Source organism: Panulirus ornatus, chromosome 16 (assembly GCF_036320965.1).
Source record: "Panulirus ornatus isolate Po-2019 chromosome 16, ASM3632096v1, whole genome shotgun sequence".
Lineage (NCBI taxonomy): Eukaryota > Metazoa > Arthropoda > Malacostraca > Decapoda > Palinuridae > Panulirus > Panulirus ornatus.
The window spans coordinates 1,588,768-1,609,722 of record NC_092239.1 but is presented as its reverse complement, the minus strand read 5'-3'; the positions used below and the strand labels follow the sequence as shown (position 1 = coordinate 1,609,722).

Genomic DNA, 20,955 nt, shown 5'->3' with positions numbered 1-20,955 from the left:
TCTCTGTCGGTCTCTCTCTCTCTCTCTCTCTCTCTCTCTCTCTCTCTCTCTCTCTCTCTCTCTCTCTCTCTCTCTCTCTCACACACACACATACACACATTCCAGTGCCTAACCCCTCCTGTTCTTGGCCATCAGCCTGTCGCTGGATCGCCTCTTAACTTTTTTACTGCCTCCTCTTGATCAAAGGTCTGGAATCAGAGCCAACTCCTGACATCAACTGCTGCTTCAACTCAGAGGAAAAGTTTGATGTAAACAGTTCGAAGCTTCAGTTTACGGCAGAGAACGGGAAATGGGATGTGGTATGAAAGTTTACTGTTGGTCCTCACGCCCCGCGTCTTTGCTCGTTCCTTGTTTTTTAATCACTATCGTAGCACATAACTAGTTCCTTCATCACTATCGTAGCACATAACTAGTTCCTTCATCACTATCGTAGCACATAACTAGTTCCTTCATCACTATCGTAGCACATAACTAGTTCCTTCATCATTATCGTAGCACATAACTAGTTCCTTCATCACTATCGTAGCACATAACTAGTTCCTTCATCACTATCGTAGCACATAACTAGTTCCTTCATCACTATCGTAGCACATAACTAGTTCCTTCATCACTATCGTAGCACATAACTAGTTCCTTCATCATTATCGTAGCACATAACTAGTTCCTTCATCACTAGTGTAGTTTCAGCAAGGCCACGTCAGGCACGGGTGTGTGAGGCAGACGTGGCTCCGTCATCCACCATGATCGTCAGCACAACATAGTAGTTGTTTGTTGTTACTCTCCACAGGTCACTAACCACTAAATCCATCACAGAGGAAAAAAATCTCCAATATATCAAGGTCATGTTGTTTTCCCTGACCTCTCCTCTGGTTCATATCAGTCCACATCATCGTCCTAACCATCAGGAAGCAGAGAGCACAGCCACAACTACTGATGCAGTTCCTCACATGATATAGTTGTATATAATAAAGATTATGTTTCAGTCAAGTTCTACTCACTCATGTGGTGGGGAAGAGTGAGTTGGGAGAGTGTGTGGCAGTCGTCGCGACGTTGTTTGGTCGTTGTCATGTGTCGCCGCCAATGAACATGGTCTTGATATGAGAGAGAGAGAGAGAGAGAGAGAGAGAGAGAGAGAGAGAGAGAGAGAGAGAGAGAGAGAGAGAGAGAGAGAGAGAGAGAGAGAGAGAGTGTCGGTAACATGTTCATCACGAGGCAGGTATGACACATCAGTACCTGACCGTTGCATCACCTGGCGGTGGTAGCCGCCGTGTTTACCATTCTTATGTTTCACTCGCGTATATTTCCACACAAGCTGTTGCCAGCAGGACTCTGGTGTGTGTGTGTGTGTGCGTGTGTGCCCATCACTATGACGCAATATGATTTTTACAATGTTAATCAGTTTTTTCTTTTTCTGAGGTAATGTCTTAAGATAATCAGTTTGAATACATCAAGGGTAGAACAATATATGAAAGGTAGGACCGAAGGAAATAGACCAACAGACCAGCAGGTTATGAAGGGTTGTATACAAGGTATATACTTGCTGGGTGTGTTGATGGCAGGCTTACTGCCATACTTGGCAACTGCCGTGCACTGCACACATGCCACATCCCTTTCGTCCTGCATTTGTTGGAACTGTTACCAAAACTTTTCTCGTTACTTATGAAATTCCTTGCATTACCTGCATGTATTGCTGCAGTTTGGGGTAAATAAGAATATGATAGACCAGGTGGTGGTGGTGTCGTCAGCCCCTGGCAAACGTTTTCTCGAGGAAGTGTCACACGTCCCAGTATGAGGCTTGCCCCACGGAGCATGCAAGATGCGTACCTGTACTGTACTTGACTCACCCACATTGTATATATACCTGCGGACAGCAAGACGGAGCTACATACAGTCTCAGGTTGAAGCGTTACACAGCAGTTATCCTTTCAACGTGTGGAATGCCTCAGTCAACGCTGATCTGTGGAAGTTTAGAAAACGAGATAAACGAAATAAGTACGCTACGAGGAACATCCAGTAATCTACGTACTCATATTGTGTAGACTCTGAGCGTTAGTCTGTTGTGTGCCAACCAGAGGAACTATCCAAACCCTATGTCCGTCGGGGATCTGGTCAGCACGCAGGATCACCTCCACGACCCACACCACAGGTAACATTAGTGATCATTACGTTATAGAACCTTCGTGACATCAGCCTTGTGGAGGGCTTTGGCTTCGCAATCCTCAGATCACCGCTCATCATTGTATGACGATTCAGTGCACCAAGGCCGTGTGTGTAGCAGACGGAGGGTGTATAAAGCATCATATAGGGATGATGTTACAGCAGAGAAGCCATGAAATCCCTTACTAGTACCTTATGTACCCATAGATGAGCAAGGAAAACAGTAGTGTCAGGTAATAACGTTGGGAATACTGGTGTGTGTGTGTGTAATGGAGGGTAAGTAGTGCAAGCGTACGTGTCGTCCACAGGTCGTAACGCTGTCAGCTTGTTTGTTTACCTCCTGGGAAACTGTATTTTGTTATTATTTCAGACTTTTATGCTATGATAACGAACAAACATATATCATTAAGGGCCTTAATAAACCAGAATGAGCCAGAATAAACCAGAATAAGTCAGAATAAACCAAAATGTGCCAAAATAAATCAGATTGCGCCAGGATAACTTTTGATTACACTACAGTGAATTGATGTATATAAGAACAGCAAGGTGTAAAGTGTTTACTTGGTCACTATGTTTTACTTATCAGCTGGACACTGTAGTTTACAAATTATGAGGACGTTTGTTGAACACATACATAATTTCTCCATGTTAGAGAAAATGATAATATTTGATTAACAAACTGCAATGTCTTCTACGTCTTACATACCAGTGGAAAGTTACGTACTGCATACGTTGGCTTATCTATCTGTTTACGGGTTAAATGTGATTATCAGTTCCAATTGTTTAAATGATCCCTGACTAATTCAAATATCTGTTGGTGAATAATTAGGGTATTTACGTGTGGCAGAAGGTGAGGCACGTGTACTGATGGTTGAGCATGAGATTACTGTAGGAGACGACGTTACTACGTCAGGTACTGCTGACGAAGGGCCGGGAGTAGGCACTGTGATCTGTCCAACGCCCTAGGTAGGGTTCCTCCCTCCCTTTCCCTCACGGTATGGTCGCTTGTCTCCAAGCTTCCCATCACCTCTCATCCTTACATACAGGTTAAACCGTAGAAAAAAAAATGTAATTCATTATGAAGGACGAAATGACTACAAAACGAACAAAGAGAGAGAGAGAGAGAGAGAGAGAGAGAGAGAGAGAGAGAGAGAGAGAGAGAGAGAGAGAGAGAGAGAGAGAGTTATAGCGCTGAGGTTAGACGGACCAGCGTAAAATCAAGGAGGTTGGAAACTCTGATGGTATGTGGCACCACGGCCTTGATAGGTTGTTGTCGTATGTCGCCATTTTCATCCGTCCTGTGTCTGTATGCTTTCACGTTGATATCACATTACTGACTGATTGAAATAGGAAGAGCGAAAGACTTACAGAAAAATACGTAAAGTTTATAGAGCAGGTCCACACTTCCTGCCCCCGAAGCAGGTTTGGTAGGTTATATAGCCACACCTGTCACCCACTCACATGTGCCTCTCAACACATCCTGTCCCGTATAACCCGTACACACACACACACACACACACACTTTTCTCGTTCATGAAATTCCTTAAAATATATTTATTGGGTTCATTATAATTACATTATAATTGCGTGTTTTGCCTGAGCATTAAGAGATGGCGGAGACCAGTGGGCTGAACGTTGCAGGTAGTGCAGACGTGTTGGCCACGGTGGTGTCAGGAACGTGTATATCTCACTGGACGTGCCCCACGGAACGTTCTGTACACGTACACGTATTGTACCTGATCCAGCTACGCTATATATACAAACAAAACAAGCAGGACGGAGTTACAGTCTGTGGTTGAAGTGTTCCGTGTGGGTCATCCTCCCAGACGTGTGGAATATATTGTATGGAATTTTGTACGTTATTTGTTTGTGGATTGGCGGGAGGGAGTCACCACAATGTTGTTCTAGTTGAGGCTCTGGTCACCACACATGTGTACGTCCACGGCCCACGCCACAGGTAACATTTGTGATCGTTTACGTTAGTGACATCAGCCATGCTGAGGGTTGACTGATCCAGGCAGGGCTTGGCGACTTCTGCTTGAACGTAAAGCTTTGTGTATAACACCTGGGTCACCCAGAATGATCATCTCATGATGTAGCGCATCACAACTGTGTGTGGAACAGATGGAGGGTGTAGAACACTACACAGGGGCCAGGTTAGTGTAGAGGAGCTTTGAAAATCCCTCACCAGCACTTTAAATGCCCACGGGAGACCATGTGTTGTTATATTGGTCACTTGTACACACAAATATAATCATAGCAGATGAGAGGGGCACACTACTACATGCTCATGAAGTAACCATGTGGTACACGCTGGCGCAGGATATTAGGTAAACATTACAAGGGAGTGTCTATCTTTGCATCGTCAACCACAACAGTATAACTGATCGCCCTTTCCTTCAGTCTCCCATATCTTTAATTTTTTGTCAGACAAAGTCTCTAATGTTTCAGTTTTATTACAAACTTCTATTCTTAACCTCTGGTGTAGGTAGTAAGACATACAAGATAGGTAACAAGAACGTCCCACGTAGTAAAAGAAAGCACGAAATAGAAGAGCCGGTATATTTCGGTCCACAGTCTAGGATCATCTTCTATTTCGTGTTTTCCAGTGTGGGGCGTTCCTGTTACATTTACCAGCGTGTTATTACACTTTTCGGATCATACTAGATATGGTTTTATCCTCCATTTAAGCAGGGAATCTTTCGCAGTTGGAATAGCTAAAGCAAGGTTAGAGAGCCATGTCTGGGATAATTGACCATGGCGAACACCAGGCAGGTCTACTTCAGACTTATGTGGCTGTATGTGTGTATGTTGTGAACGTTCGTGTGTACGTCTTGATACGAATGAGCGTCTGGGTGTAGAGTGACAACTGTGTTGCTGGTGTGTTGCAGGCGGCGCCATGGTTCTACTGGCAGAGGAGGCGGTGGCCCTCCGGCAGGACATAAGTCTTGCGCTCAGGACCACAGTCCGGGAGTCCCTGGCTCTCCTGTGTGATAAGCTGTGAGTATATGTGGCAGGTGAAGGTGGTCATATCGCACATTTGATGAATAATGTTTCAGTATTGTTTTACTTCTATGTTACAGGTCAGTTATCTATATTTTTGCAATATTCCTATACATAAAGAAGAGTAGTGGGACAGTTTATGTGAGTATTTACAGCATATTCTAGTATAGTCACATTGCTACATGTTGATGTATATTATTCCACTTTGATGTATATTATTCCACTCTGATCTCAAAAACTTGTAATTAACGTGTATATATATATACTGACCCAGGTTTACTGCCAACAACCCAGGGAAGACTCCATACAAGGTACTGTGCAGGAACACACAAACTTGTAATTTTCTCAGGAACAACCCCTTCCAGGGGGTCAGTATTAAAAAGAACAAGATAGAAAAGCTGGACGTGACGTGTTTACGTTTGCTGCTGCGGTATGCTTGTGGACTTTCGTCCAACAAGTGTGCCTGGAAGGATCTAACTCGTCTGGAAGGTCAGTAAGAAAGATACTCTTTATATACACTGACACCCCCCCCCCCCCCAACACTACTCAAGTCATTCTTTATTCTAAGGTTTAAACTTCAGCTGGAGTTAATTTTAGCGTTGCTATAGCGACAGAGACCAAACTTTCCCACATGAAGCTAAACACCCTCTAATGTCCAGCATTAATTGTGGCAGAACCCAGTCAACCTCTCCTGCATGTGTTACAGAGAGGCAGCAGTACAGGTCCCAAGCTGGGAAATTAAGATAGTTATCACTTGACCAGTGACCACTCTGGATTGCTGTAATAATCTGTCAGCCGTTTCATAAAACATTCCCAAGTGGGTTTGTCCACATGAACTATGATAACTGACGGTACCAATAGAGTTAAGGTGAATTGCATAACAACGTTCCATCATCGTCCTCATCTGTCAAACGTAGATGCTGGTCGTTTTATATGTTTTCATTTTCTTTGGTCAAATCATGTTATGTAAGGGAGCTAATCTTTCAGTATAAGTTGTCGTAGTGGTAACACCTGCCTCTCTTCCCATCGTTACTGTGTGTCATCAGTAAAGCTCACAACGTATACAACAAACTTCCCTGGCATTACACTAGTGTAATGATTACAGGTAACATTGATAAGCTGCGCCAGCTGAGGAACGATGACGCTCACGCTACGCACGAGGAGTGTTCCATGGAGGAGCTGGAGGACAAGTGGCAACAGCTGGTCATGGCTGTCACCAACGTCCTCCAAATGGGCGGCCTCGAGGACCAGCTGGCCAGGGTCAAGCAGGAGCTGATAAACATTAGGAAGCCTAAACTGGAGACCGTAGCTGACGGGAAGGTGATCGGAGGTGAGCAGTTGTGTAGCCGACCAAGGTGTTTGGGCTGGTGGATGGCAGTTGTTTCTGCAGGGATACCAGAGGTGTGGAGCTACGAGATGATGTCTCACACGGTACTTAACAAGGTGACACCCACACACACACACACTTCTGTAACTGGCCCGCATCCTGTACTATTACGTTACATATGTGACTGTAGTACACTCTTGTTTCACATGAAGGAGTTATTTGACTTGAATATGAAATACGTGATTTATCTTTATTTAGTCTGATGTATTTGAGTAGCATATTCATCTTTCTACAAAGTTATTTTTCTGTTGTCATTTCAGCAGATTACTTATCGGTTTGTAATACTGGCTTCTAGGATAGGTTAAACATATCAAGAATTTCTGTTGCTGTGGGCCGAGTGAAACATTATATTGTAGAATATTTCTTTACTGAATATCATTCAGTATCGTGGAAAAACAGTTGTTCTTTTACCACACTGAACATGACACTATTTGGTTCAAGTTGTAGTCCATACATTCTATTTTATTTGTTAGATCTGCTTTCCAATATATCACATATATGTTCAGGCTGTCAACACCAAGTGTTCTGTTCTTGCACCACAACTGCAGTGTTGTGATTATCATATCTGTTCTTTGTATAATAATTTCCTTTAAACTTATCACCAAGTTGTTCCTGGAATTGAAGCTGCTTTTAACCTGATTATAATTCTTTACATCTGACTCTCCCATACTCCAGCTTATATTGTCTGTATATTATCTGTAGGGTCAATCTTATCTCATGTGGGTCAAGATGAAATTTAATTGCTAATGGACCACACTTTTAATGTTCTTCTTTAGTGAAAGTCACCGACACTTTACTCTTTCCAGAGAGCATCCAGCGGGAACTTCAGGAGCTGTACAGCTGTGGTCGCAAGACGACACTGATGCCCTTCTTGTGGGCCGGGAAGAACTTTGACTTCAACCACCACGTGGAGAAGGTTTACACTAAGACCAGGCTCTCCACCACCCAAGATGGGTAAGTCGCTTTTACATTAAGTTTTAGGATTTATTACATATCATATATACTAAGACGAGATCTCACCGGGTATAGTGAAAGTAACGTAACAATATCCTGATATTGAACATTTATGCTGTGGGACTGTCGCCTGTAAATGTAAATATTCAAGAGTTCGTCCATTCACGTATATTCTGCAGACATCGATCGATACTTAGGAATTTTTCAGCCTGCATGTATTCTCCAGGGCTCGTTCATGTCTCATTGGTAATGGAAAATGTATACCTTTTTTCATGGAATGACATTCATGGAATAAAATTCGTGATATTCATCTAATGAGGTAACCTGGAATGACATTCATGGAATAAAACTCGTAACATTCATTTAATAAGATAACTGTGTCCTCAGCATGTTAAGGGACTTAGATGGTGAGAGTATGCTGGAGGACCTCGGGTCGTCACGTATGATCATACTGCAGGGAGAGTCTGGCACTGGCAAGACATCGCTGCTCCGCCACTACGCCGCCGCCTGGGGAGGCAACACATCCTCCACCCTCCCAGCTCTCAGCAACGTCGACTACCTCATCTTCCTGGACATTACAGCTGTGGCCACCAGGGCGTTCACAATCAAAGACATCATCCTGGAAATTCTCCCAAACACTTGCTGTCGGTGGAAACCTGGAAAGATTTTGAAGGAACTGTCCAGGGCTGGAAGTAAAGTGATGTTCTTGATTGATGCTTTTGATGAGAGACTTGATGCTTTTGTAGGTGCTTTCAAGACCTTACAAGGGAGATGTTCGGATGCTGTGTTCGTGGTCACTACGAGACCTCACTGCACACTGGCCATTACCAAGCTGTGTGACGTGAAGCCAACGGTTGTGACTACACATGGCTTCAGCCGTTCAAGTGCAGTGGATTACGCCACCAGACTTTTCAAGACTTGTGGAAAAACCTTCGATGTGGAGAAATTTTTCTCTGCTGTTTCATCATACGACGAACTAATTACTATCCCACAACTGTTGTGTTGGTCATCGTGGCTCTGGATGGAAGAAGGCAGTGATCACTTCTCAACAAGGGGAAAGGTCTTCGCCAGTATTACAGATTTTTTACTGAGGAAGTTATGTCACATTAATGGTAAACGGGTCCTGTCTGGAGAGTTACCAAGCGAGGGCCATCGCTGGTTGAGCGCTGTGGCTCGTCTGGCTTTCAAACAAGCAAAACACAACCGTACGTTGCTTACTGAAAGTTCACCAGAAATTAAGGAACTTTTGGAACTTGCTCGACAACTCAAACTCATGCCCTACGAAGCTCTTTCTACTCTCTTGCAGTGTGACAGCAACATGACAGGCCATGGAGAACATATCGTGTTCCAGTTTGTTCATGACTCCCACGCTGACTTTCTTGCAGCTTTCCACATCGTGAAGACTTTTCAGAGCAGCAAGAATTCTGTGACAAACCTCCTCAAGGACTTACAGGTAGATAAGAAGAAATCCATCATTTCTTTCATAGTAAGCCTCGTCTTTGAGAAAATGAAGGCAGTAGCCTTTTGGATGATTCAAGATTTTCCTGAAATGTGCAAACCATATTCGAAATTTTATGATATAAATTTTCTTTTAGATCTTATTGAAGAGAGTGACTACAACGCAAAGTTAGGTAAAGAATTGGCTAAACAAATAGCAGGTAACTCTTTGAGAACCTTATCTCCGTCGCCAGCAGCAGGAAGTCGTACAGACAGTAGTCCACAATTCCGTGGTCAGCTTTGGTTACGACCAAAAGAACTACGACGCAGTCGAGCTCTTTCCATGTTACTTTCACACGCCAAACCTGCACGACTGTGGCTTAGGCTGAGTGAAGGTCCCCGTGCAGATGATGAGAGTTCTGCACGTGGTCACCAGGTAGTGGAGGGAGATCCTGTCGCAGCGATGAGGCTGGTGAGCACAGCCTACGGACATAGTGTCTTACCTGAGCTGAGGCTGACTGACCTGACGGTTATGACTCCTCTCACCTGGCCTGAGGGTCTCTGGTGGTTGTCGCTGGAACGATGTGATATTAAAAGTGACCTTGGCCTTCCCCCTGCTCTACTTAAACTAAGTCTTGTTGACTGCACTGAACTGACAAACGTCAAATTTCCTCTTGGTCTTAAAAGCTTGAAGTTAGAGGGTATGTGTCTGGAGGACCCATGGTTGCCGGGTAAGGTTGAGACTCTAGTTTTAACTGACTGTACATTCCAGGATCTGACGTTTTTGCCTCCTTCCATAAAATATCTAAAACTAGATGGTTGTTCGATAGGTGGAAATCTGATTATACCACGCTCACTGGAACATCTCACCGTAAATATGTGTAATATCATTAAGTCAGAGTTTGTAAGAAAACAAGACATGTACACATCCGCCAGTAGAGCGTTCATCCTCTTAATAAGACAGATCGTACGTGCTCTCCGAAACTTGAAAAGTTTATACCTCCGTGGCATCGCCCTGTCACCTGAGGACTTCATCGACTTGCTACTCGAGTTTCAAGATCATCATCCTGGTGGCCGGCTTGTGGTCAACAGTGTACACCAGCTGCAGGAGGAATGCATCGAGAGAGACATCATCGTGGCCTCAGTCGTGACCTCTTCTCTTCCGGAGGTCACAGTCACATTTGAAAACGAGAGAATCACCAACAGCCAGTTGAACAGGTGTTCTGGATACAGAGCGGATGTAGGAACTTGATGACCAAGACATGAAGCGAAGTCAAGTTTCTGAGCTTCAGGAAGTTCAGTATCAGTGAAGTTTGTACAATGTGGTCACAACTCGGTGAATGTTTTCACTACTGCTGCTGTAGAATTTATGTGTGGCGGATTCGCCTGGAACTTAAGGTACTGGAAGGTGTCCTTGTCTTTACATTGAAGAATAAGCTTGATGCTTAGGAAAGTGAGAGTACACCATGTACGTGATAGAAAGAAGACGCCTGTTATTTACTGTTTTCTAGTTTTCTTATTGTTAGTTTCAGGGTATTTTGTACGTGATTTATACTTAACATCTTATAAAAGACCACCAGATCAAATAAGCTAACTTTGTGACTGTTGACACATCACAGCCTTACTGGTCACGTGATTTTATGTAACATAAAACAGCTTGTTGTAACACCGGACGATGTTACTGTAGCATAGGGCGATGTAGCACAGAGCACAGTCGTTGTGGCACAAAGTGCTGCTATTGTGGCGTAGGGTGATGTTACTGTAGCACAGGGAAATTCCTTTGTAACGGAGCTGTTATTGAACACAGTGCGCCGTCACTGTAACACAGAGATGTTGTTGTAAAACAGGTCGATGATGTAACATAGGACGCCGTTGTAACAGAAGGCTTTGTTATTGTAACACAAGGTGTTGTTATTATTATCAAATATGGTTGTAAAATGCAAGCTATTTTGTGATACTGGTGCCAGATAACTTCCTACATTTCAAAAAAGGCACAGAGAGTATGTTTCTATAAATATGATCTGTGTTATAATAATAAATACATATAGTATGCTTTTATATACATATTCTCTGTTATATATACATTCATAAACTGAAGATTTGCTGTAGTTTCTCGTTACTATTTCTGAATAGGTTAATCTCTACCTCCCTTTACTGTTCCCCACTTAATCTGACGATTTTTTCACTCAGCTTTTTAGTATTCAAGGCAGAAATACTATTTACTGTGTCAGTATTTCTAATTTTATCCATCTTTCCTGAGATGCATACATCACAAGTCTTGTTTCCTGATCTTGTAATATTTAATGACTTCCATGCAACCACAGCCCATTGAACACTGGTCATCACATGGTTGAAACTGTCCCGCTTTTAGAAAATATTCAAGTTTGTTTTCCTCCTGCCAACTGACTGAAGTTGACAACACTGAATCTCATAAAGTCTTCTATGGAAAGATGGTCTGTTGTTGTGACTCCTACGTCCACAACGTCCTTCCTCAACTGACTCCAGTCTGTTGCTGCCCCTGGTTGACACATTCTTCCTGACACCAGTCTGTTTTTGATCCTGATACCATCTTATCGACACGAAACTCTCTGATTGCTGACCCTTGTACTCTCTCGCTGACTAGTGGCTCCTGTGTTAACACAATCCTGATCATGTTGGGGGAAACACCAGGCGACCACCTGGCTTACATTGGTCTCGTCTGCTCCTCAAATTTCTGTAATGACGTTGATGCCTTACCTACATACATTCGCACCTTGGCGACGCTGTGCTAAGGGAGGAGGGAAGGAGGCGGTATACCTCGTGAACAAAGCTGCACCTGGAAATCAAGACATATATCCTACAGAATTTTGTCATTTGATTTCATTAAATGAGCAATTAGTTCCTGAGAGATTTATGAAGGAAGCCTAGACGGCGCCACATCAGTTGATCCCACAGTTTACTGCTTTATGTCTTCATTTTTCGGTTTCTCTCCATTATCCACTGTAGTGAATCTTTGCTCCATTGTGTCTTACAAAGGTTACCTGACTCGGACGCTTGCTATATCTTCTCTACTGTATAGTTTTCCTCGGTTTTGTAACATCATTACATTGAGCTTCTTCTTCAGATGTTCCTTATCTTTATCTTTATAGTAATTCCTTCGCTGCACAAGATCTCCAGCAACACTGATGTATAGTCACTGTGGGTTTTGTTGTGTTTCGGGGAGTATGGCAAGTGTGGCTTCTGAGGCCTGATACCCTAAGAGGCAACTTTGTCGTCCTTATCTGCTGTCACTTGATCTTGTATATATGGAATCAGAAACTGAAATGTCCCATGCGCAAAGAATCCAGAGTGGTCGTTAATCCACAAATAAACTATGAGTGACGGTATCACGCCTGACTCCTGCACAACATGTAGTACTCCCTGCGTCTGCCTGGCCTTCTACAACCACTCGAATGGCTACTTGGAAAGCACGTTTCGATAGTTCTCATCTCATTACCACAACAAAATACGAATCAAATCGAGACTTAAATCAAATTCATTACTTGATGTTGCCCAGGGAAACAAAAACAATATCACGCAATTCATACATGAGTAAGAGGCGTTCTAACGAGCCATATATACACAAGAGCAATAAGAAATATCATTAAAGTAAATTTTCAGGTAGACTTGGTCACAAAGAGTCTTTATAAGCAGGTCGTCTAATGGTGAATAAATACACTATCGTAATAATTAACTCGGAGGTATAACTTTTCTTGCTCTTGTTAGGGTCGTGTGTGTTTGTAAATCATTATATAAGTTTATGTTAGACCTGCTGCTGCTGCTGGTGTGCGGTGGTTTTGCTGCTGCTGGTGTGTGATGGTGGTGTTGTGTGTTGATGGTGGTGTGTGGTGGTGGAGTGTATTCCTGATTGTGTCAGTATATTCACTGCTTCATAATGTCGACAGTGTACCCCCTGCACTGCTCCAGTCACTGTCCTAAACGCCTCCTACCTCAGTATGACCGCCAGGGGAACTATGTCACTGAGGTACTTCACTCACTTGTCATTCCCATAAAATCATAATTTTCTTGGTGATTCTAAGGTTGAATATACCTCATACCGTACTATAAGCTACAACAGGATAACATCAGCCGCTTCCGAAAAAAAACTAAAAGAACGAAAAGTTAAGAGCTAAGGTTCGTCCTCCGTTGGGTTCATATATAAGTGTGTCGACCTTCTCGCCAAGCTTCCGTCCTGAACCAGAGATCAGCAGTTCACAATACAGTATAGTTTACTGAACAGTAGCAAGACAATGGGAAGCTATTGGAAGAAGTGAGAGAAATTGATGGAGAGAACAGCTAGACGTTTGATGTGAATAAATTGTAAACCATTCGTGTACATTACATACGCCAAGTCACCACCATAGTGACATCATTTTCTTTCCATCAGGGGTTCAGCACAATGTATCATTCCAAACTGGTTCCTGTACATATTCATATAATATAGCATAGAGGAGTCTGGTGGCTGCGTCGTCATTCATGAGTCCATTTTGTTGTGTTGGTGCTTGGGTGGTATGTTAGATCTAATATCTCCTGCATCACTTCAACACTCTGGGATCAGGGAGCCACAGAAAACATCCCAGTATGTCCTGGTGTCCGAGAAAAGCGATCCCTCAGAGGGACCGGTGGACGGGAGTGTGGGAGAATCTTACCCGTTCCTGTGGGACTTAACTTCTCATTATGGAAAGGTGCAGTAGGAGGCTGTCGTGGTGAAATTGATGTCTCTGCAGGCTAGTAGTTACGTTGCCGATAAGTGTATGTATATACCAGTGTAAACAAAGGTGAGATAGTGTAGTTATTTTTGCTGACATATGGAAACCTTTGTTTTAGCTACTGATGTATAACGAATAGCTCCTAAGATAAAGGTGGAGAGTATAGTGGGTTACGTAATGTACTGAGGATGAATCCAGTGGATTTCATAACAGATCAAGACAAAAGGGTAGCAATCTTGAAACAGGAGTTGTGGGAGTATGTGATAGAATGTAAGAAAGTAAATTCTCGATTAATATGGGTAAAATTGAAAGTTGATGGAGAGAGGTGGGTGATTATTGGGGCATATGCACCTGGGCATGAGAAGAAAGATCATGAGAGGCAAGTGTTTTGGGAGCAGCTAAATGAGTGTGTTAGCGGTTTTGATGCACGAGACCGGGTTATAGTGATGGGTGATTTGAATGCAAAGGTGAGTAATGTGGCAGTTGAGGGAATAATTGGTATGCATGGGGTGTTCAGTGTTGTAAATGGAAATGGTGAAGAGCTTGTAGATTTATGTGCTGAAAAAGGACTGATGATTGGGAATACCTGGTTTAAAAAGCGAGATATACATAAGTATACTTATGTAAGTAGGAGAGTTGGCCAGAGAGCGTTATTGGATTACGTGTTAATTGACAGGCGTGCGAAAGAGAGACTTTTGGATGTTAATGTGCTGAGAGGTGCAACTGGAGGGATGTCTGATCATTATCTTGTGGAGGCTAAGGTGAAGATTAGTATGGGTTTTCAGAAAAGAGGAGTGAATGTTGGGGTGAAGAAGGTGGTGAGAGTAAGTGAGCTTGGGAAGGAGACCTGTGTGGGGAAGTACCAGGAGAGACTGTGTACAGAATGGAAAAAGGTGAGAACAATGGAAGTAAGGGGAGTGGGGGAGGAATGGGATGTATTTAGGGAATCAGTGATGGATTGCGCAAAAGATGCTTGTGGCATGAGAAGAGTGGGAGGTGGGCTGTTTAGAAAGGGTAGTGAGTGGTGGGATGAAGAAGTAAGAGTATTAGTGAAAGAGAAGAGAGAGGCATTTGGACGATTTTTGCAGGGAAAAAATGCAATTGAGTGGGAGAAGTATAAAAGAAAGAGACAGGAGGTCAAGAGAAAGGTGCAAGAGGTGAAAAAAAGGGCAAATGAGAGTTGGGGTGAGAGACTATCAGTAAATTTTAGGGAAAATAAAAAGATGTTCTGGAAGGAGGTAAATAGGGTGCGTAAGACAAGGGAGCAAATGGGAACTTCAGTGAAGGGCGTAAATGGGGAGGTGATAACAAGTAGCGGTGATGTGAGAAGGAGATGGAATGAGTATTTTGAAGGTTTGTTGAATGTGTCTGATGACAGAGTGGCAGATATAGGGTGTTTTGGTCGAGGTGGTGTGCAAAGTGAGAGGGTTAGGGAAAATGATTTGGTAAACAGAGAAGAGGTAGTAAAAGCTTTGCGGAAGATGAAAGCCGGCAAGGCAGCAGGTTTGGATGGTATTGCAGTGGAATTTATTAAGAAAGGGGGTGACTGTATTGTTGACTGGTTGGTAAGGTTATTTAATGTATGTATGACTCATGGTGAGGTGCCTGAGGATTGGCGGAATGCGTGCATAGTGCCATTGTACAAAGGCAAAGGGGATAAGAGTGAGTGCTCAAATTACAGAGGTATAAGTTTGTTGAGTATTCCTGGTAAATTATATGGGAGGGTATTGATTGAGAGGGTGAAGGCATGTACAGAGCATCAGATTGGGGAAGAGCAGTGTGGTTTCAGAAGTGGTAGAGGATGTGTGGATCAGGTGTTTGCTTTGAAGAATGTATGTGAGAAATACTTAGAAAAGCAAATGGATTTGTATGTAGCATTTATGGATCTGGAGAAGGCATATGATAGAGTTGATAGAGATGCTCTGTGGAAGGTATTAAGAATATATGGTGTGGGAGGCAAGTTGTTAGAAGCAGTGAAAAGTTTTTATCGAGGATGTAAGGCATGTGTACGTGTAGGAAGAGAGGAAAGTGATTGGTTCTCAGTGAATGTAGGTTTGCGGCAGGGGTGTGTGATGTCTCCATGGTTGTTTAATTTGTTTATGGATGGGGTTGTAAGGGAGGTAAATGCAAGAGTCCTGGAAAGAGGGGCAAGTATGAAGTCTGTTGGGGATGAGAGAGCTTGGGAAGTGAGTCAGTTGTTGTTCGCTGATGATACAGCGCTGGTGGCTGATTCATGTGAGAAACTGCAGAAGCTGGTGACTGAGTTTGGTAAAGTGTGTGGAAGAAGAAAGTTGAGAGTAAATGTGAATAAGAGCAAGGTTATTAGGTACAGTAGGGGTGAGGGTCAAGTCAATTGGGAGGTGAGTTTGAATGGAGAAAAACTGGAGGAAGTGAAGTGTTTTAGATATCTGGGAGTGGATCTGTCAGCGGATGGAACCATGGAAGCGGAAGTGGATCATAGGGTGGGGGAGGGGGCGAAAATTTTGGGAGCCTTGAAAAATGTGTGGAAGTCGAGAACATTATCTCGGAAAGCAAAAATGGGTATGTTTGAGGGAATAGTGGTTCCAACAATGTTGTATGGTTGCGAGGCGTGGGCTGTGGATAGAGATGTGCGCAGGAGGATGGATGTGCTGGAAATGAGATGTTTGAGGACAATGTGTGGTGTGAGGTGGTTTGATCGAGTAAGTAACGTAAGGGTAAGAGAGATGTGTGGAAATAAAAAGAGCGTGGTTGAGAGAGCAGAAGAGGGTGTTTTGAAATGGTTTGGGCACATGGAGAGAATGAGTGAGGAGAGATTGACCAAGAGGATATATGTGTCGGAGGTGGAGGGAACGAGGAGAAGAGGGAGACCAAATTGGAGGTGGAAAGATGGAGTGAAAAAGATTTTGTGTGATCGGGGCCTGAACATGCAGGAGGGTGAAAGGAGGGCAAGAAATAGAGTGAATTGGAGTCATGTGGTATACAGGGGTTGACGTGCTGTCAGTGGATTGAAGCAAGGCATGTGAAGCGTCTGGGGTAAACCATGGAAAGCTGTGTAGGTATGTGTATTTGCGTGTGTGGACGTGTGTATGTACATGTGTATGGGGGGGGGGGTTGGGCCATTTCTTTCGTCTGTTTCCTTGCGCTACCTCGAAAACGCGGGAGACAGCGACAAAGTATAAAAAAAAAAAAAAAAAAAAAAAAAAAAAAAAAATACTGAATAAATAAGTGCACGATTCGTATACCTAAGACTCGACACATTCTAAACGGTTAGGTTAAGGAACCAACTGGATTACGAGGGATTGTGTCACTGTCACTCCTGGCGATAGGATATTACAAGGGCTAATAATCCACTCTGCTTATCCCTAACGGTGAGGGAATAGACGAGTTATACGGTGAAGTCGGCCAGTAATCCACTCTGGTAATCCCCCCAGGGAAAGTAGACAGTCGGTCAAAGTTCAGAAATTAAAAGATTTTGGGATAATTCCTGAGAGAGAGAGAGAGAGAGAGAGAGAGAGAGAGAGAGAGAGAGAGAGAGAGAGAGAGAGAGAGAGAGAGAGAGAGAGAGAGAGAGAGAGAGAGAGAGAGAGATGTAACTCTAGCTTGTCAGTGTAACATTACATACGCTAAAGCACCACCACAGGCAACACCTCTCCACCACCGGGGGTTCAGCACCACCACTGACAACACCTCTCCACCAACGGGGGTCCGACATACAATAAGAGCGACAGCAGAGAGAGAGTCCTGGCTGGCCTGCGTCGGCTCATACAATCATGAACGTAAATCAACATTTCCACTTCTGGTTCGGACCTCTGCTCTGCGGTGGCTAACTCGTTAGACCTCTTAACTTTTCCTCCTGCAGGTGGCATCCTTCCAACACTTCCTGCACCAGCCTTGACGAGCCACAGAAACACATCTCCGAGTATGCAGATCACTGTGTTACTCGACGCCAATTAAGGCAGTTCTTCCCTCCAGCCAGCTCTGTGACCGAGGCTGGACGGCCATGATCGTGTGGGAGGAGATGTTGGAGCCTTCGTTCTGTGAGTGCTTCTTTAATTGGCTCATTATGATAAGGTTGCAGTATTTGTACGGCTGTTGATGGTGAAGTTTTGATGTCTTCTGCAGCTGATGTATTTACCGTTACCGATGTTAAAGTTACTATGTATATACTGCTTGTGGTAACAGTGTTGCTTCTACTGATGTTGATTGCAGTTACTTCTGTTGCTGCTACTTATTATGTTGCTGTTACATACTCTTCTGCTATTACTACTACTATTATGTTAACATGACATTAGCATACCCTTAACATAACAGCAGCTTGGATGAGTTCATCATGAACATGAGGTTAACGTTAATGTAACATAGAAGTGATAGCACCCTACCAGTGGACTTTCATAACATGATTCTAACATTAACATGGGTAATCTTAGCAAAACAGAGCATAGTAATGTGTCCCGCGGGAGGACAATGGTTCCCAGTCCTGGTGACCGTACTCATCAAGTATCATTCATCATTTATTCATTCGTTATCGGTACTCATCAAGTATCATTCATCATTTATTCATTCGTTATCAATCTTTGTTCCCGCTTACCTACGTATGTCGACTGCACAAGTTCTTAAGTGGTAAAATTCGTGTCATATTCTTTATGTTGCATCCTACCTTTACTTACCTCTTCCCTTGCCTCTCCTGTTGTTCGTATTCTTCCACGAGATGTATTTCTCTAGCAGCCATCATTGCAGGAGTCTTCACACGACTCCAGATGGCAAAACTCTCTTGCTGTGCACATATCTCTTTACTTCCTTTCCATCTAAATCTTTTTGACAGACATTTTAAATATTCTTCTATATTTAGATTTCTATTTGATTTTTTCCATTTTTCTGAATGATTTTATTTCTCTAAATACTTCCCTTATCTGAACATAAATCTTTATCTAGATATTCCTCTTAATCGGACTCAATCTTTCTTTCCTTCTGCGTGCCACTAAGGTTGTTATCCCTACTCCTATGCAGCTTCTACTCTCCTCTTCTGTTCCTTACCAACTTCTCTTCACCTTGTAATCCGATGTTCTCTCACACATCCTCTTCCTATCCCTCTTATGTACGTTTCCTCTCATCGTCTTGGCCTGGGCACATCACTTGACCCGTCAACTTCTGCTGCATAGCGTTCCTCTCTCTCTCTCTCTCTCTCTCTCTCTCTCTCTCTCTCTCTCTCTCTCCTTCATCTGTTAAATCTATATCTGCTTGCCAGTCGTTCAGTCTTCTATTCCTGTTATATCTCCTCTTCTCTGTCTTCACCTGTCTTCATTCAGGTACCTTTATTTCTTTCGCATCCATCGCTTCCCATTTAGCACCTTCCTCCCTTCCATTTCGTTCCTCCTCCTAACTCCTCAATCATCTTCCTCCTTCTCCTCCTCCTCCTCCTCCTCCTCCCCTTTCTCACACACTTAACTCCCCACTCCTGGCTAGCCTCAGCCAGGCAAGTCTGTGTTGATAATGCTAATAAGTTTCCTCCAGTAAATATATTCATACTTGGGCAAGTCCGCCGCCTCTTGAGGTGGGGATAAGATGCCCAAGATGGTATAGATGTGATAATAATGGTCCTCTAATATCACGAAGAGAAGGAACAAAGGAGGAGCAAGAGAGTGAAAAATGTCATCAATATTGCTTTATTAACTTCCAGCGAATCATCCAACTGTTACTGACGGTAAGAAGGAGCCGTGTGGCAGGAGCCGTTGGATGAGCAGTGTGGCAGGAGCAGTTGGAGGAGCCGTGTGGCAGGAGCCGTTGGAGGAGCCGTGTGGCAGGAGCCGTTGGATGAGCAGTGTGGCAGGAGCCGTTGCAGGCGTCGCCATGCTGGCCAACCCTGAAGGTTGCCGGGGCCGACAGATCCAGCCCCAAGAAGTCCATCTTCCAGTAGGAACATTATACTGACTACTACAGTACCGTGTACTCCCGAGGGTGCATGACCAGAACAAGTGGACTCTAGTAGTAACATTCCTTCCTGTATGAGTCAGTAGATAAGTAAAGGAATTACCGGATAAATGGAGGAAGGAAACCCAGTTTGAATTATGATGAACAGATGAAGTGGCCTCCGTGACAGATGTAACTGATGATTAATGTCTCTACATCAACTGAAGGTCATTAGTCGAGAAATGACTTGTTACCAAGGTATTGATGTTACCGCCCTAGTAACGCTGCCTGAGTAATGACACGTTGATGACCAGCATCTTAACCACGCTCTACCCACCCAACAACATGTCCACAAAAACGGAGTGCCGAGCATGCCACACTCACAGTCAACGCACCTTTCTTTCCTTTCTGTGAACAACGCACTCACCTCCCTTTACATTCAACGCACCCACCCACCTTCCTCCTCCCTGGGCTGATCAACACAAGCAATATATCTGGAAAATTCAATTTCATGGCACCATTGTCATGCCCGGGTGTGAGCGCCAATCACCTGCAGAGGACTCGACCCAGCGAGGCAGACCCTCCGGCATAACATCCAGTGCACTGGACGATGGTAGCAGACGCGCCCCCGTGAAGCTCTGGCGTCGGACCTGTGATGCAGCAGGAAAGACCCGCCCTAATATTTTTCTGGAAAATTTAGATGATGCGTAAGTCTGGTGGGATGAAGTATTAAAGGCCAGAATCATCAGGGGAGTATTATAACTTGTGGCAAGAAGGCTTCCTGCCACATCATGGCCCACTAAAATCTGCATGGCATTAGCATAATGTCAACACCAGAGTCTCGGCCTCTCCTTAAAAATGAATTTACACCATCTTCCAGCCGAACCGACTTGCCTCAGTCTTGTCTAAAGCCTCCAATGTTCTCAGAGTATGTGATTTTCTCTGGAATACACAAGAAATAATCTCCCACACAGGAACAAGATCCTTAAATATTTTGGTCAAGACCATATTCTTTATCGACATGATATATTCTACTCCAGATATAAGAAGGAGACGGAAGCATCACTGATCACAATTTCAAAAAGTCAATTTGTGTGAAGCGTAACTCGGTGTTCACAGTCCAGAAGCTGGAACGACGAGTCTGGAAAATACTGGTCTGTCGAGCGCACCATTTGCTGCATTAACATAAAGGTGAAGTCTGGATACAAGCCAGATGGTGGGGACAAGGAGTTCCAGGTGTCCAGGTGGACACACTCCAGGAGGGGGTTACTTCAAAAGATTGTTTAAGAATACTGATGATGAAAAGCGTTCCAGATATCTGTTTAGATAGTTTGTACAAAGCATTTGTTCCAAAAATTTGTTCGAAGAGATTTCTCAAAGAGGACATTCCATAAAGTTGAT

General features: G+C 43.6%; 1 protein-coding gene across 2 annotated transcripts; it reads left to right on the top strand.

Moving 5' to 3' along the window:
• The first annotated feature begins 1,818 nt into the window (after positions 1-1,818).
• On the top strand, positions 1,819-10,989 carry LOC139754011 (uncharacterized). 2 transcript variants are annotated; one of them, XM_071670975.1, is made up of 6 exons: positions 1,819-2,146; positions 5,049-5,157; positions 5,435-5,649; positions 6,266-6,490; positions 7,354-7,501; positions 7,889-10,989. In XM_071670975.1, exons 2-6 carry the CDS (start codon positions 5,057-5,059, stop codon positions 10,188-10,190), a joined length of 2,991 nt encoding a protein of 996 aa, XP_071527076.1. In that variant the 5' UTR covers positions 1,819-2,146; positions 5,049-5,056; the 3' UTR covers positions 10,191-10,989. The 2 variants fall into 2 exon arrangements, with proteins under 2 accessions (XP_071527076.1, XP_071527075.1); XM_071670974.1 differs by lacking the exon at positions 1,819-2,146 and adding an exon at positions 3,959-4,114.
• The last annotated feature ends 9,966 nt before the right edge of the window (positions 10,990-20,955 follow it).